Consider the following 18245-nt stretch of genomic DNA (forward strand, 5'->3'; position numbering starts at 1 on the left):
TGGTATACTATGATATATATTTTAAAAAATATCATAAAAGTTGAAATATTTGATAATTTATATTATATTTTAAAAATATAAGAAAATATAATATTGTAGAGTTTTTTATTTGTTAAAAAATCATTTTAATTTCGAGATAATTTTATTAGAAAAGTTTGTTAGATCAAGTAAAGAAAAGTTGCAAAACAAAATTAAGTTTTTTTAACTAATTTTTTATAAAAGAAAATAACAACAATAATAAATTAATACAAATGACAGTATGTTTATGGTTTTTTTTTTCTGGTTTTATCACTTGGAAGTTGGAATCTCATCTTTTAACAAATGTCCCATCATTTATACAATGAAGCTATTTATCAATTTACTCTCGAGTATATCATTTCCATCTCAAACAGTTTTTATAATCGATGTTATAATAAAATATAAATAAATAAATAAATTATAAAATGTTTTATCTAATACAGTAGTCTTACAAGAAAAGTCAAATACCAAACAAGATTTAGAATTTAACATTTAAAAATTACTCATTTAAATAAAACATAAAGTGAAATCTTACTAATGATTATTTATGGGAAATGAAGGACGGAGTATTTTGTTATTTTTAAATTTCACTAATCCTGCGGGATTAATTTATTTTACTAAAAAAAATTTTAAAAAAACACTGATGATCATTTTCATGAGAAATGAAAAGGTGTTGGTATTATTTCGTGCTAATCTATTTTTAATATTCATTAAACATTGTTAGGTGGAAACGAAGGCCGGATTGAATTACTTTGTTTTAATAAAATAAATAATTTGAAATTTTGATTATTTGGTGAGCAACGAGAAAAGGTAAAAATAAAATTGTCAAATGACACTCCATCATATATTTTATTCCGAAAATATAATTATATAAATATACTTATTTAATGACACTCCATCACATATTTTATTCCGAAAATATAATTATATAAATATACTTATTTAATGACACTCCATCACATATTTTATTCCGAAAATATAATTATATAAATATACTTATTTAATGACACTCCTTCACATATTTTATTCCGAAAATATAATTATATAAATATACTTATTTCCCTTACTGTTATAACAGTAGAATATAATGTTACATTATAATCAAACTGACTATATATAGTATATTAATATCCGAAAATATTTTTATCAACTGCTATAAAAATCTTAAAGTGATTTTTATCAAATTAAAATGATTTTAATTAAATTTAAATAATTTTGATCAAAATATTTTAATATAATAATATCCTATATTTTCAAATAAAAGATATTTTTAAAATAAAGAATATGATAAGATGTTATTTTAATATTTCAAAAAAATATCTATTTAACAAAAACAATAATAAGGATACCTTTTAAATTTTTCAACCAAGCTATTTTTTATGTTTTTTTATTATTATTGTCAGAAAGTAAAACACGAATATATATATGCATCATCACATATTTTAAATTCATCTCTATTAGCAAATTATAATCCTACATTACACTGATGATGAAAATTGAGTACAAATACTAGTAACCCTCATCAACTTAAATTGATCTAGAAATAACTTAATATAATTTTGGTAGTGGAAAATCAAAATAAACACACATAAGTCAATTCATAAAGAACTCGAATTCGATTTTAATAGTTGAAATAAAAAAATGATCCCTATGTGAAAAACTATAGAAGAATGGCTAGGCTACGATGGGGTAGATACATGAGCATAAGACACTGGCATTGCTGGTTATTAGTTGTATAATATTATTCATATAAAAAACAACTGTACTTAGAAGCTTAAGCAGATATAGTAGGCAAAAGAACAGAATAGATATGTTAATCATAGCACTAGTTTAAAAACTAATGTTTAAACAGCTAAAGAGATGCCAAATCTTCAATAAGGCATCTTCAAATAGAATTTCTCAGAAACAACATTCTAATTTTAAATCCAAGTATATATCCATAGAATGGAAGTTCATATCTGCAAAATAGATTCCGTTAAGAATTATTACTCAAGGCCACATTACTTACGCATCCACACTGGTGATTTCTTCGTTAAGGACCTCAGCAACAACTGATAGAACTGAACATTTTCGCTTTCGTGATGTTTGAATTGCTATGCTAGCTTCAGTTTCAGAGTTGGCCGGATTAACATCTGAATTGCCATCAACAGACTCGACAGGATTCTTTTCCTCAATGACTTCGAGGCCATCTTCACTAGACATTTCAGCAACCTCACTATTTTCATCCTCTTGTGCCTCGGTCTTTTGTTGAAGTGATTCAATCAACTGCATCAACTCCCTATTTACCTGGAAATGCCAAATTTGGCCACTGAGGTCTTCAAAAATTCCTTTCTACACTAAATAATAGTTGTATTGCAATGATCAAACTATGGTGATTTATTGTTGAATTGATTACCTGAGGATTTTGCAAAAATTCAGATATATCAGAGGGACAAAAGGGACACTTTTTGACAATTTTCTGTGCTCTGAGGGTACGGCCACCTTCACGAGTCCTTTCTCGAACAAATGACTTATCAGTATATGCATCAAGCAAGCAAGACTTGCAAAAGTTATGCCCACAAGGAGTGGTAAGTGGCAGACTCATAACTTTCCGACACAGTAGGCAACTAAACTCTGCAACAAAGGGCGAATCTCTAAGAAAAACAACCATAGGGAAATATAAAAACTTTGAAAACTTGGTAAATTATATAAAATTAAAAAAAAAATTGCATCTAACAATTGGACTCACCTTTCAAAACCATCTCTTTTACAGACATATTCTGTGCTACCTTTCTTGCTTTCTTTACAGACTTGCTTTCATCTAGATTTCCAGTGGTTATAGGTTTTCTACTGACTGGTGGAGGTTTCATCCATTTCCATCCATGTTTCTCCTAATAGATAAGCAATTAAACAACAAGAAATAAATTTATACTGATTAGATATTAGGAATATAATTAACATTATATGCTCAACAAGATCTTCTAGCTCATGGGTCAAGTCTAACCTACCACATTTTTACATAAAAATATTAAATTAGTTATTAATATTGGACCTGACATGATAGGTCCAGGTTTGTGTTGGGCCGAATCCCAGCCAATTCAAGCTATGGCCGACAAGCTTGAATTGATCCAGGCCAAGCTCAACAACTTATCAAGGGTCAGCACACACCTAAACCAAACATAATTCATTGACATCTCTACTTTCAATGTCAAAATCTCCACCTATCACTTTCTTATGTCTATATAATTAAATGTATATATAATGGAAAATGTCCCATTATTAATTTAAGAGGATACATATAAGTTTCACAACATATTCAGAAAATCCCATATTCAGAGGAAGGAAAATCCTTTTTGACTTTTATTGCTTGACACAAAACAAAGTGTTAATACAGTATACAAAAGAGCTAGCGAGATATTCAAGTTATCAAATAAACCTTTGTAGCCCGAGCAAAAAGGTACAATCCTTTGATAACCAATCAAAAATGAAAACCAAACAAGTTATCAAAAATTAAAAAGGAAAAGCTTCTTGGACCAACTAAAAAAAAGTTGTAATGGATTACAAGTGATCGACAAACCCAAATAAACACTTAATTGACCAGCAAATGACAGAGAGCAGACACATACATTATAATCCCATGCTGGACTTTCCTTCCTTTCTATGACATCAGTTGCATTCTTTAGTTCTTTAATGAGAGGCAAAGGACGAGGCCGATCACCATGATCATCACTAGATTCAAAGAATTGTCAGATTATAAAATAATAATAATTTCTGATACTGAAAAAAACAGCATAACATAAGCAAGACCTTGTCCATGGCGCAGGTTCATTATCGCATCGAACAAAAAGATACCTGCATACCTTGAAACCCTGTGAGAAGACGAAAATAATATAAGCTGAACTGCAAAATATGTGCGACCAGAGTAGAAGGCAATCTTTTCAGACAACGCTTCAGCACTAGAGAGATATACTCATCACACATAAAGTCTACCTGAACTCCAACCTTCCTCCAACACTTTTCAATCCTGTATATCCCATCATAGCGAACACCAATCTCAGGAGCATACGACGAGCGCTTTTCCTTGTGAGACCTTCCAAAATAAAACAACGCTTCAGCATCACAAGGATTTTTAAAAGTAACAGTCAACCCACTACATATACAATATGCAAGGGCATATGCAATAGGTTATTAAAAAAATGTTATCTATATTAATGAAAATGACCGACATATAAACAACAAAGAATACTGATCAATCCATCCAATTGATAAGTCTATATCAAGAAAATGAATGTCGTGTACGTAAAAACACTATCATTATTAACACATACAATTAATAACTAAAGGGATCTATCACTTGCAATACTAATGTTTAAGTTAAACTTGCAAATCACATACTAAAGATTCAAAAACTTAGTTTAGTGTTTTACAATCACATAAATTAGACTTTTTTAATGTTGGAAAATTTTCACAAAAATCCTTATTGGGTTCTTGAATATCAAATGAACCATGAACCGATTTTTTGATTTGCCTTTCAAACCTATGCACACACCTAGCCTGCATGGGCACTCAAAGTGCCTAAAGGAATGACAGATCACATATTTAATGTTGTTTCTTGTCTAAAAGAATTACGAGGCCACATGAGCAACCTTTTTAGAACACTCTCCATGGCATTTCATGTAAGCATAGAAAATGGATTCAATAGAAAAGAAGGGACAAACTTGAAGTATGAACCAAATGAAATGAGCTCGCTATGTAATTCTTAATAAGTTTTTTTAAATAAATTTGCAATTAATAAAATGCACAACTAGTAGCCTTATCTTCTCATATTTAGCTAATAACTACATATATGTATAAAAAATAACTTACTGTTTGGGTCAAAAAACATTATCTAGTATCAAACAATAAGATTTGGATAAAATGAATTTCATTTAGAAAAACAATTGAATTTCCAAACACACCAAAAGTGATAAATTTCTAAATCAATTATTTTTTATTAGACTACTTAAATCTCCATTTTTAATTAACTTGCATCATAATTATTGCAATGACAGTTTAATCAATTCCTCATGAATGAAATTTGATCTTCAATATATCCAAAGACAAATCATAATTACTATTTAGGATTGGTAAATAAATTTATTTCTCCATTTAACTTTATGCAAAGCTATATCACTAGTAATGTTCAAATGAAATAAATCACTCTATATTACATTGCTACTTTTCTCTAAGATAAATCCAACTCAAGGAAGCAATGTTAAGGAAGAATCTATCTCGACTCATTTCCGCATTTAGGCATGCAAGGGGATACTAAAGAAGAATTATATGAATGAAATCATTACCTCACCACTCGAACAGGATATCCTTTGAGGCAACTAGCTTTTAATGCTGCATTGAGTTTCTCAAATTTCTGATCAAAGGCCTGTTCCTTGTTTGTGCGTTTGTTTCCACTTAAATCTCTTCCGCCACTGCCAATTTTTAGGTGGTGATTATAAGATCACAAGCATTCATAGCAATTGAACAAAGACAGTAAAATAAAGGAATTATTTGTTTGTGAATTAACACATCTTTTGAAATTTTGAGAAACATACTTTTGAATAATTAAAACACCTAAAACAAAGCGAAGAATATACTGCATTTGTTTGTTGCCAATATTTTGTAAGGACAGAATCAAACTGGGATTCGGTAGTATTGACTGAATGAATAATAACCAATAATGAGAAATGCATAATTAATTAGATTTTGTCTAGACAGTACAAATTTGGCATTTGTATACTAGAAGAATAAGTCTGTTAATTACATCATACCTCAAATTTAATCAAAAAACAACATAGCATCAATGTAGCCAGTGTGTCTAAATATCACTTTAGAAAGCATTCTTCAAAAAGAGCAACAGATTTATTTTTTAATCTTGTGAGTGAGTATAAAGACTAGCTCTATACAATTATGAAAAATGTTAGCTAAGAATGTTTCAGAAACAAGTGGGCAAAATGTCACCTGCCGGTATAAAGGAACCATTCTCCATGATCTTCATCATCTTTGTATCCACCAGAAAGTGCAACTGACTGAGCACCATAATCAGACTGGCCAGCAATACCTGCCACATGGGGTAAATGAGCACCCCATTGTCTGCATTCCATTCTATCTTCCCATATCTCACCAACCAAAACACCTTGGCTTCTTTTCGGATCATTTTCTGCGAGTATAGGGCCAAAATGATCAGGAGGAACAGTAACAAAGATTTGTCCACTACAAGCATTGGCTTTCCCAGCTCTCTTAGCTCGTTCAGTGGTAAATGCTTTTTCAGGTCTGTTCTCATTTCGTATGAAATGATATACAGCTGTTGGACCAGCAGACATATTGCATTTTGCAGCCTTTGCCATACGAATTGCTGCAACAACAGCAGAGTTGATTCTAGGTTGTTCTGCCATTTTGGACGGGATTGGAGAACGACACTTTGCACAAGTGAGTTTACCCTGACCAACCCATCTTTGGAAGCATTTTAAACAGAAATTATGACCACATGGTGTCTGCAAGGAAAATGTTCAAGAATAAACATTCAATTACACTGGGAACAAAAACTAGTGATATCTAAAAATATAAAACTGAGTTTGTGAGTATATCAGACTACAATTTCTTAACAATTTAACATTGATATAACCACTTTGCTATGCTTCAACAAAATGAAAACCAAAACAGCAAAGTAAAAAAGTTGGAATGGATGGCCTCAATAAGGATAACTAACTAAGACTAACTCACTCATCACAAAGCTTCTTCATGATAGACCACTTAAAGGAACATACTAATCGAACTATGAGACCACTATGGAAATGCACATGCACACCATATAACCTCTATATAAGAACTAATAGGAGTAAACAAACTCAGAGAAATTTCTTAACATACAACATAATATTGTCTTGATCATGTGTGATGCCCATCTTGTTTTTACACAAGGAAATATAATAATCAACACAATGCCAGAGTATTCCTTTCACAATTGATTAAGGTAAGAAGAATATACTACTGGGTGATAGTTTTAAACCATATATGTTATCCATTCTTGCTGAACTGTTTTGACTGATTCATTTTCAATAAAAACAAGTCAAAAGTTCCTTCAATTTTCCATATGGAACCAATTCTTTCTGAATCGGTATGCCTAAGTTCAAGATATTATCCCACCACTTGGGAACAAACTAACTTCAAAATCTTTCCATCTAAGGCAACCATTAAGCACTAACAAAAGTGTTCAACTTTATTAACTGTGCACTAAAGTTCAGTGAAATGCAAGCTGAGCAACTTATTCAATTAGTACCTTTTCATAGTAGTGCAAATACCTCAAATTTTCAAGGGTGAAATTGACAACATATAAAATAATGTCAAGAAAGGGAATGTACAACAATGAGTTGCATGGTTCAGATAAGATCATCTAATTTCATTCACAATTTGAGTGGAAAAAATTTTCAGAATCTAACCACAATGTCTCCCAAGTCCAATTGTAAAATGGCTGAAGGAATTAACCACAAACCAATACCACTTGGCAATACACTTAATAGAAAAGAAAATGTGAATAATATTAATAAAATTAAAAACAAAATATATGTAATAAATTCATAACTATATAAACTTGAAAAGTATTACCAAAAATATTCTTTTAGCATATATAAAATTGTAACTATACGTCTAAAATGATGAATATAAAAGGAAAATGCATGTGATCTCCAAATAATATAACTGTGAATCTAAAAACTTATAGATAGCTATTTTTTAATTACATTTAAACTTCTATAACAACTTGACTTAATTCATAAGCCAAACATTGTATTAATGTCCATTGTTTCAATTTTGATATCATAGGAACTAAAGAGCACGATATTCTATTCTTGGTTTTACAAGAATCCAGATACTATCCACATAGATACCATCATTAATGTTAAAAAGAAGCACATTTGAGCACAAAATCCTTTTTTATCGACCACAAGGGATAGACTCCATAACTATGCACTTACGCATTTTAATACTGCTTATTTTATAATCACCTTAAAGACCTTGGACTAATACCTATAAAGTAAAGCTAGGTTCCCACACATGCAGCACAATAAGAGCAGGAAGTTAAGCCATCTTTAAACCACACTTGTTCATGAAGCTCTTATGTTCCCATCAAAATTGACAAAAAAGAACTCCTATGAATTTGGGATTTCTATCTAAGAAGCTCAAAATGGTATAACATCATAGTCAAATAATATTAACACATGATAAAAGTTAACACCAATTTATCTCTATCAGCCTATGTTTTCAAGCTTCTCACCTCTCTTGAAGAATAATGTTCCTCTTTAATTTACAATATTAAAATTTCGTGATTGCATGATCTTGTTTATGCTGATAAATTGTCTAGTTATGATGTTTATGAACCTAATCCATCTTTTCAAGGGTCTCAAACCTCAAAGGTTTCAAACAGATAGTGTTGAATCTGTATAATTTACATATGAAAGGTTACGATAGGTCGATAGCTTAATTTAGTTTCATTTAACATTAAGTTATAATAACTATTATTTCATACCATAATGATGTATCATCTTCATTTCTTCTTGAATATAAATACAAAGAAATGACTGATTTTTTTCTCATTGCAAATTACAATTTTAGAAGTATCAAAACATGAAATGTAAGATGTGAGATTAGATTAATGCACTCAGTCACACATGGAAATTGTATGTGATTAAAATTTTCAGATAATTAAATAATTCCTTTCTAATATTATCTTAAAGGGCTTTAGCATATTTTATTTTAGACAAGAATGCTAGCCTACACACCTCATGGTGCACACCTTGTAAGCACGAAGTGTTTTTTTTCTTTAATTTTTTGGAGCTTAGGGTTTAGGATTTAAGTTATAATATTTATGTTAAAGATTTTTTTTAAAAAAAAATTACACATGGTGCTCACAAGGTGTGCACCATGAAATGTGTAGGCTATCAAACCTCTTATTTTAGAAGGCATTCACATAAGCTTATGCATTGTGGAACTTATGAAGTTCATTTACAACTAAAGGATTATATAGCTAAACCAATCTATATCTTATTGATTCCATATCATGCTCATGTTAACATTGGTATATTTATACACATTTCACTAAATAAATAAAAGAACACATTGTTTTAAAAGAGGGTCATCTAGTCGGTTTCAAGTGACCATTTCACCTAGTTGCTAGATGGCCCTTTTAAAATGTAGTTTAAGTCAACTAGGCAATCTAGATTGCACAAATGGTCCAAGCAATTTAGGCAGGTCTAAGGAAAAAAGATTAAGTGGTTTTAATAAGGTGTATTCATTTAATATTAGAAAGTAATCCTAGTTTTTCCCATTAGCCCACCTAAGCCATCTTGTTCGCATCTAACTCCCAAATTACACGACCTCTACCTCCCCTTTTTCACCTGATATCTACAACCTAGACTAATTTTTGATCTTTTTCCTTCTATCTCTTCCCTAGGTGTATTCTCTCCCTCTCTTACATTGTTTTTCTCATTCATTGTTAAATTTTCATCATTTAAATGCAACATGTTTAAGATATACACACATATTTATTAACATTAATCATTCTTAATTTAATATATTTGTCTTCTTTATTTTACTATTATTTTATGTCAAGTGAGTAGGTGTTTACCTACCACATAGGTGCTAGGTTGTAATACCCCGAGAAATTCATTTTATTTATATTTTGTATTGTTAGTGATTAATGTAATTATTTTGCATTGGATCAATGAGTTATAGTTGAGCACTTATATATTTAATCATGATAAACATGACTATCAAGATCATTGGCGCATGGTTATATGTGATGGCAAGTTGTCGTAAGTTTACACAATTTCTCAGATCGCACCAAGTAGTTAAGTCATTTTTAAATTTAAGGAATTCAATAGAAACTTATTTTCCAAATGGAAGGTGATCGAGAGTTCAAAGACAAACATAGGAACTAGAGGTCTCTTTTGAAATGTCCTTAAGAAATTAATTTTTCCCAAGTGAAAAGATGAGTCTATTCATTTTCCTCAAATCTCTAGACCTAGATCCCTATTAGGTGGAGATTTTTTTGAGGCTAGAAGAGTACCTAAGTAGGGTGGTGGGATCTCTCTTTTCTTCTTCACTATCTTCTTCCTCAACAATGGCTAAAAACTTCACGAGGTGGAGTTAAGGCTTTGCGATTTTCATGGAAATGTTGACAAGAGGAAGAAACTACTTCTTGATGGGAGCCCATTTTTTGTCTAGATGTGGGTTCATCGTCATTGAGGATGCTAGGATAAGCCTCATGATGTTAGTGGATTCATCATTATATATGGCACATGGACCAAATCGAAGATGCTTCAAATCTAAGCTAATAAGGTAAGTCCAATTGAAAGATACGAACTATAAGCCTATTGATTTATTTATATATTTCATTTGCATGCATGATATTAAGACTATGATTTAGCTCTTTAGTCTTAGGGTTGACCAAAGTAATTTAGTAGTGTTAGCCAAATTGTATAGATTTTTGGCATCGACCAAATTTCTTAGTGGTGTCAACCACAAAACATACAAATTATGACGTCGACTTATAGCGCGCATAGGTGTGTCACACTTGATATTAGCAAAAAAGTGCATACACGACATACCAATGTACATTTTTTTAAAATGTTCACATGATGACATGGTTGCATTGTTGTATGGATGATTTCTAAATTAAGAATGTGATATGTCCATGATTTGCTCATAGAGGACTCAACATTACCAAATCAATTCTCACTCAATTTTTAGTATGGTTGGGCTTCACTTTAAGAAAATCCTTTATTTAGGTCATTTTATTTAGAATCGTTAATATGTCCATGATTTGCTCGTAGAGGACTCAACATTACCAAATCAATTCTCACTCAATTTTTAGTATGGTTGGGCTTCACTTTAAGAAAAACCTTTATTTAGGTCATTTTATTTAGAATGTTACTATGTTGTGTTTAGACCGTGGATGTGGGATTGTTTCAATTTGTGGTTGTGACTTGTGATGTTTCATTTTTTAAACACAAAAGATGCTCAAGTTCTTTTCAACGAGTTGTTAATTTCAATTTGGAAGTTTAATATTGATTGTTTATATAGGTTGTTGTATTGTGTATTTTTTAATCTTGGCATGTACTGAAATGTTGCCAAATTTTCTTCAAGCACTTCCCTTTGCAATATGTTTGATTGTGCCCTCTCAAACACAATTACACCATTGGTTTGAATAGGAGGAGAACTCAATCTAGGGCATGACATAGGCAATGAGAAAGATGGCTACTATCTTGAACCACCTTTAAATACCTTTAAAAACATATTCTACATATTGCTTTAGACATGTAAATTTTTTATATAAATCCATCTATTAGACAAAGTACAATATTATATCTTATATATTTAGTGTCATATTTATACCTTTACATTTTAATCTGCACATCACAAAGTCCATCAATTTCATTTGGCAAAAATCTAAAGCAAAACCTAATATATCCAAATTACCTCATCATTAAAGCATGTTAACCTAAATAATTATTTAGCATACATAGATTTTATCCCTGCATCAAATATTGTTATTTTATGTTCCTTTACAATCATTGATAGAACTAATTAACTACACAACACAATAAACCCCTTAGCTCTTTTATGGGATTGTCATTATATATAACATGAAAATAACTTACGAAATCCATGTATAAATTAGGCCTCCTAATTTTTCTACATAATTTTCTCTTAGGAGATCAAACATAGGAACAACTTCTCTAATCAAAATCCTCACCATTTTTTCTTCTAGTGCCAAATTTAGAAATAGTTTCCTTTGTAACAATTGTCAATATTTTTTATTTTTCTTCTAATAACAAATTTGGAAATTGTTTACTTATCATGGAAAATTGCATAACAACTTACTCTTTCCAATTAATCAAAAAAACAAAAAATGTACTTCAAAGCTAAAATATCCTAGAAAGTAATTCCTACTAAAGAAAAAAAAAATAGATGATTTTTTACCATTATATTTGATTATAGAACAATGATAAGTAGGGATGGCAATTGATACCCTTTTAATCAAGTACCCATCGGTACTTGATTAATAAATGGAGGTTGGTACCTATTTTATTTTAGTTGATCAGATTCAGATATTAATAATTCAAGTATTCACATGTAGTTAGACAAGTTTAGGTATGAGTGAGTAACCAAAATAAAATTATATATATTAATTTAAATTATAGATAATAATTTTAAAATTTATCTTAAAATTATATTTGATTTACTAAAAATTGTTCTATGATAATATCTATCTTATTCATTGTAGCAAAAGATGATTACGCTTACTCTATGCACCCCTCACAACCCATCCCAAGATTATGTGAAGAGAGATAAATCACAAGATCATCTTATAGCTGTCAACCAAGTGGCAAGGGGATGAGAAGAGTTTTTTTTTGAAGGCATATGCCCTCCAAGAATTGATGTCTATCCCATTGTAGCAAATCTATAAACTAAATACCCCGTGAGGACAATATTTATCTTATTCATAAACTTCCCTTTATGCTATTTAATGATTTTATTAATAGTTGTTAATAGTTATATTTGTGTTAATTGATGTCTACTTGAATATGAAATTCAAGTATTCATTCATTAGAGTACCCAATAACTACCACCCAATTATGTGGCATATTTGGATACTCAACAAGTATTTGTTTAGTTAACGAGTGGATATAGGTTTCAATCTTAAGAGTTTATATGAATATTTAATGGGTAGGATACAAATAATGGTCGTAAATGGCATATATAATTTGCATATGCAATTAGAAAAAATTTTCTTGATTAAATTAAACCAATTTATAAAAAATCAAGTTAACCTATTTATGAATGGTCATTTAAACACTATCAACATTAGTATCAAGATCAAATGATTAGAAAACGTGTGTGCGCGCGCACACCATGTGCATTTTTTTCACTTCCTTTAGCCTAAATATTATACCCTAAACTCTAAACATAAAAAAAACTTGATGCACATGGGTGTGCACCATAAGGTAAGTAGGGTAATATTTTTGTGCCTATATATATAGAGTGAGAGAGAGAATTGATATCCTGCACACCCACTTGTGTGACACACAAGGGCAACTAAGTGCATGGGGAGCCTAGATGTGACCCGAGCACCTAGAATCAATGCACATGGGGTGCCTAGACTACTTCTGAGCTCCCTATGCACTCAGTCGCCCATGCACATCACGCATAGGCGATATATATATATATATATATATATATATATATATATATAGTTTTGATATGTTGCCAAATTCCCATGCCCAACTCAATGTGCAAGGCTGATCTGGACACAAGGAAATGTGAATTAATCACGGACAAAGTCACACCCAAGAAGTCTAGTGACATAACATTACTCTATATATAGAGAGAAGAGGATGTGTTACCCTCCCCCTTGCACGACTGAGGAGGGATGCCCACATTGTAGGACTAACCAAGGTCTGCCACATGAACATCCCCTCTTAGTCGCGCACAAGGGCGCACACAAGGGAGTGGGCAGTGTATCATCTCTCTATATATATATATGAATTTTTATCATCATCAATTTAAAATAAAATTACTAATATAAATGTAAATATTGGATAAAAGCAATATATAAAGAAAACTTGTTCTGATAAACAATAAAATCAAAAATGTATTACAATAAACAAAAAATCATATTTATTACTACAAAATTATTAAGATAATATTGTATTAAGAATATTATAATACTATATTATAGTTACATATTTTCTATTATAAAGAGATAATTGCAACCTAAACACATGCAAATTAGATTTATAAAATTTATCCAAATTAATAATAATTTCTCTCAATTAACTTTGAGAGAGATGAAATATTCAGTTTGACAAATGTCTATTTATGAGCATTAGCAAGGAAAAAATGAACACTCCCATGGCAAACTCAATTGGTGGCAAAAATGAGAAATTTAGATGAAATTTTAGAAGCGCACCCCACATACATGTTTACAAGGATAAACCAATAATTCAATCAATCCCCAAGCTTTCAAAATCTTCTTTGATAAAATTTGACATTCACTTTGACTAGATTTTGATCATTTTTAATCTATTTTTCAATGAAATAAAACTCATTTCTCTAAGTAATATCTTTGTCTTTTTAAAAAAAAAACTTCTCTAACAATTTTATGAAATAATCAATTTCTTGAGAAAGAATAACACAACCTTTGCCAATATTATCCATCTCGATTGATATGTATCAGTATGACCTTGACAAGCATAATTCTCTAAATGGGGCATGCTTGCAACACCACAATATTTAGTTTGCAAAATGATCATGGTTCTAAAAAGCCCCCATTTGGATTACATATATGATCATCAAAATGAATTTTTAAAGGGATTGTATAATGACATATATGACCACATATGATATGATATATGTGGTTTGCATGTGCAGACAAAAAATAATAATTGATTAAGTTAGACAAATTTAAAGAAAGAAAAAAGACAAAATGAATTAAATATTGAATTTACTCTTGTAAAGTACATAGAGGCTGTACAATGGGTCAATCACATATTGTTTACATATGTGATAATGTAATTTTTAAACCTGAGAATTAGAGAGTAATAAAATACTTACCTTAACAAGCAAATAGATATTTCATTGTGCTATTGTAAAAACATCGTCTACTATAATATCAAGATGATTGCATTGAGAAAGAATAATGCAACAACCATAATAGGCGAAAAGAGAAGTGGAAGAGGACTTTGACATGGCAAGATTTCTTAGTCAACTTTGATATCAGCCTCATTGTTACATCTTAATGTAACATGTTATTACCTACTTAGATAAGAGATCTGACCTCTTTAATTGTCTCATTGACTTGCCAAACTCACCCACAATCCTAAAATATTAACTACAAGTTAATAACAACTCTTAAATCTTAAGCTTATAATATAATTTATAATGTGGGACTAATTATGGGGGTTTCACGATGTCTCTCATTATGTTTTAACATAAAATCCAAGCTCCAACTTATAGCCTAAAATAACCCCTAATCAATAGCATGCAAGGCACAATGGTGATTATACCATCACACATGGAGCCCATTCCAACATCTCATCATGCACAGCTTTAATACCTAGTGTATGACTCACTTAAATAAGAGAACCAATTCATTAGTATTCCAAACCCAAGTAGTGGCTCAAATGTTTAAGCTCAAGTTAATAGTGAATTCTGACATTAAATTAAAGTTCGTTATACAATTTATATTGTAGAACTAAACTTGGGGTGTTGCAAAACTTACTATTCTTAGCCCTTATTGGGTGTCAACTCTGCCTTGGTTGTCATTCAGTTGATGTCTCAACATGACAAGGCTTTCCTCTCTTTTATCATTGACTCTAAGATTCTATCACCCAATCTATTTACTCTTATTGTGATAGGAAATTCGTTTTTTTTTATAATAGCTTTGACTTAAATTCGATCTAATCAATTTAATTTAATAGTATAACAAGTTAGATTTACTTTACTGATTCAATTTAAAATTTTCTTTCTTTTCTTTAGAATCACATTTAATAAAATGCATATATAATCAATCATATTGAGTCAAATAAAATCATTATGGTTCTTTGGCCTTAAAATTCAAATGTACACATGAAATAAATGTTAGACATTCACTTCTATGTTTGATATACTATAAATGCAATTCAAGCAATCTCCATTAGACCAAAATAATTATTAGTTATATTAATCAAATGAACAAATGCCTAAAATAGATTAAAAATTCATCAAAAATATAATTTTTACAACAAATCAGGATTAGTATTGTTGTGTTGAATTCTTGCATATAAACTGAATAAGATCTTAACCTAATCTTGACTGTACATTCATAAATCTAACAAATAAATATAATATTCACAATAAAAATGATAGAAATTTTTACAAATAATTCTAACAAAGTGAATGTAAAATTCAAAATTAAAGAGTTTCTTAATGTGAAATTTTATAAAGTAACTTTACAAGCATAGATATTATAACAGTGTGCTTTTGAAAGAAAAAATAATTAAATAGTTTCTTAATATGAAATTTTTTTAGGCGAGAAACTTTACATGCACAAACATTATAAGAGGGCAAGAAACTTTACAAGCATACACATTATAGCATTGCGCTTTTGAAAGGAAAAAATAATTTAATAGTTTCTTAAAGTGAAATTTTATAAAGTAAGAAACTTTACCAGCATAGACATTATAACAGTGTTCTTTTGAAAAAAAAAAAATTTAAACAAAGAAATCTAAAATGATTACCAAAGACCTGATACTTAGTAGATATTAGACGTGATAATTAAAATAAAAAAATAGTAAGTAGAAGAAGAAATAGAAGTTTATTTCAATTGGTTAAGTTTATAACATTTTGGCCCATCACTATAAATGGTACGGTTTCTAGAATAGTTTGAAGTTACAGTAAAACATCAACAACAAGAAACCCAATAGAGATTAGAAGGGCAGAGGTTGAGATCAATTCTCAATAATTTTTCTTGAAAAATAAATAACGGATGTTGAAACAAAACCTAGCACTCTCAAAAATATGAAATAGAAGCACACAAACAATAAAGTTGATCAGATTAACAAAACGAGTAAAATAATATTAGTTAAAATACCAATATTTGAACCAGTATAATATTTAAGTAGAGGAGCAAAATATACTATCAAATAAGAAGATTCGAGTAACAAGCTACACACGGAAAATCTTGAAGTATCAAGAAACAGATTAAGATCGCTTACTAGTTCTGCATGTACGAATAGGCAATAAAATTTGACCATAGTGACACATTCTAACACAAGTAAAAGGAATAATATCTCACAGTGACAGGGCGTTCGGGCAGCTGCATGCAGAAGGAGCAGTTAAACTTCTCGTCGAGCAAATCGAGAACACTTCCAATCCCTTTCCCTCTACTCGCCTTCTGGTCCTCTTCTTCCTCCTCGTCGCTCTCCGCTACTGCGGCCTTACCTCCACCGACGAGGGCCTGCCTCTGCCTGGCCTTCTCCGCCTCCGTTAGCATTTGGTCGGCGTCAATAGCCCTTATTCCAGCGATGAGTTCGGCGTTGCCGCTAACGGGAGCAGCGGTGAGGCCCTCCTCGGGCGGGTTACAGTCGGGGCAAAGCCACTGCGCGACGACGGCCATGGACTCAGGCGGCTTGGAGAGGCACTGCGCGTGCCACGGCGAGACGCAGGTGCGGCAGAGCACGAGCTCCGCCTCAGGGGGAGCCACCTTGCAGACCATGCAGACGCCATCGCCATCGCAGGGGAGATCGAGCGCCATCGAGGTCCGGAAGGGGGAAGGGGCCGGTTAGGGTTTGGGGAAGAAGGATCTGGAATTTCCTGAGTGATTAAAGAGAACTAAAAGCGCGGGATTTCTAAAAAGGAGAGGGCATTTGAAATTTGGTTTCCCTTCCTTTGCATAAGCGGGGGAAATGGGTGGAACGTTGCGACTATGCGGACTCACTATACTGCTATTTAGGGGAAAAAAAGATACGAGAGTATCGTTCGTTTCCTACACGTCTGGTGGGACGCGGATGGCGTGAAGGGACTTCCGCAGAATCACGTGAAACCCAGGAGCTGTGCGATTGAAGAGGGACGGGATTGATCCTGGCCGGTCATCCTCAATCCAACAGTCACGATCAATCCCACTTTAATCCTGTCATTACGGTAAACAAAAAAGTCATTGTTTAAGAGTATAATTTAAATTTTGATAACAAATTAAGAAGTTAAAATCAAATAATCCAACCGGATTTTGATATCATAGTTTATGAGAACTAAGCTACAAGAATTAAAAGACGCCTTGGAGTAAATATTTTAACTTATTTTACAAATAGTTTACATATGACTTACAAATGGATAGAAGTGAAAGACTCTCTTTTTACAATCTGACTAATTTAGGACCGTCGATATAATACGTATTGTGCTAATGGAATTGGACCTAAAGGTGGAAATCAAACCTAACTTGATGGTAGCCAACCCGATCAACTCATGCGCAGCGACTCAACCAATTAGGCAATATTCATGGCAACAACTTAAATTCATGGAATTGCACTTCTAATTTGATAGTAATGAAGTCTCCAGTCCCCTTTTTCAGCTAAGATAGTAAGTGAATTAAACGTCTGTGATAAGTCTAATGTTCTAACTTCATAAAATTTAATTTATGTTTATTCAATATATGAAAGATAATTAAATAAAATAATTTA

The 18245-nt window shown here is 31.3% G+C and overlaps 1 protein-coding gene across 1 annotated transcript; it reads right to left on the reverse strand.

Moving 5' to 3' along the window:
• Positions 1-1801: 1801 nt before the first annotated feature.
• Positions 1802-17398, reverse strand: LOC121986118 (E3 ubiquitin-protein ligase ORTHRUS 2-like). Its single transcript, XM_042539931.1, has 9 exons — positions 16865-17398; positions 5992-6524; positions 5337-5462; positions 3988-4087; positions 3805-3866; positions 3624-3726; positions 2747-2888; positions 2414-2631; positions 1802-2304 (listed from the first exon to the last, which is right to left on the reverse strand). Exons 1-9 carry the CDS (start codon positions 17321-17323, stop codon positions 2023-2025), a joined length of 2025 nt encoding a protein of 674 aa, XP_042395865.1. The 5' UTR covers positions 17324-17398; the 3' UTR covers positions 1802-2022.
• Between the last annotated feature and the right edge of the window lie 847 nt (positions 17399-18245).

This window comes from Zingiber officinale, chromosome 5B, assembly GCF_018446385.1.
Source record: "Zingiber officinale cultivar Zhangliang chromosome 5B, Zo_v1.1, whole genome shotgun sequence".
In the NCBI taxonomy this organism is placed as follows: domain Eukaryota; kingdom Viridiplantae; phylum Streptophyta; class Magnoliopsida; order Zingiberales; family Zingiberaceae; genus Zingiber; species Zingiber officinale.

Bases quoted from the DNA above. Each gene is read 5' to 3' on its own strand.
- LOC121986118 (XM_042539931.1), bottom strand. From the start codon at position 17,323: ATGGCGCTCGATCTCCCCTGCGATGGCGATGGCGTCTGCATGGTCTGC. The intron at 3,867-3,987 runs GTAGACTTTATG...GTCTTCTCACAG, and splicing joins GGAGGAAGGTTGGAGTTCAG to GGTTTCAAGGTATGCAGGTA. The intron at 3,727-3,804 runs GTCTTGCTTATG...CTTTGAATCTAG, and splicing joins GAACCTGCGCCATGGACAAG to TGATGATCATGGTGATCGGC.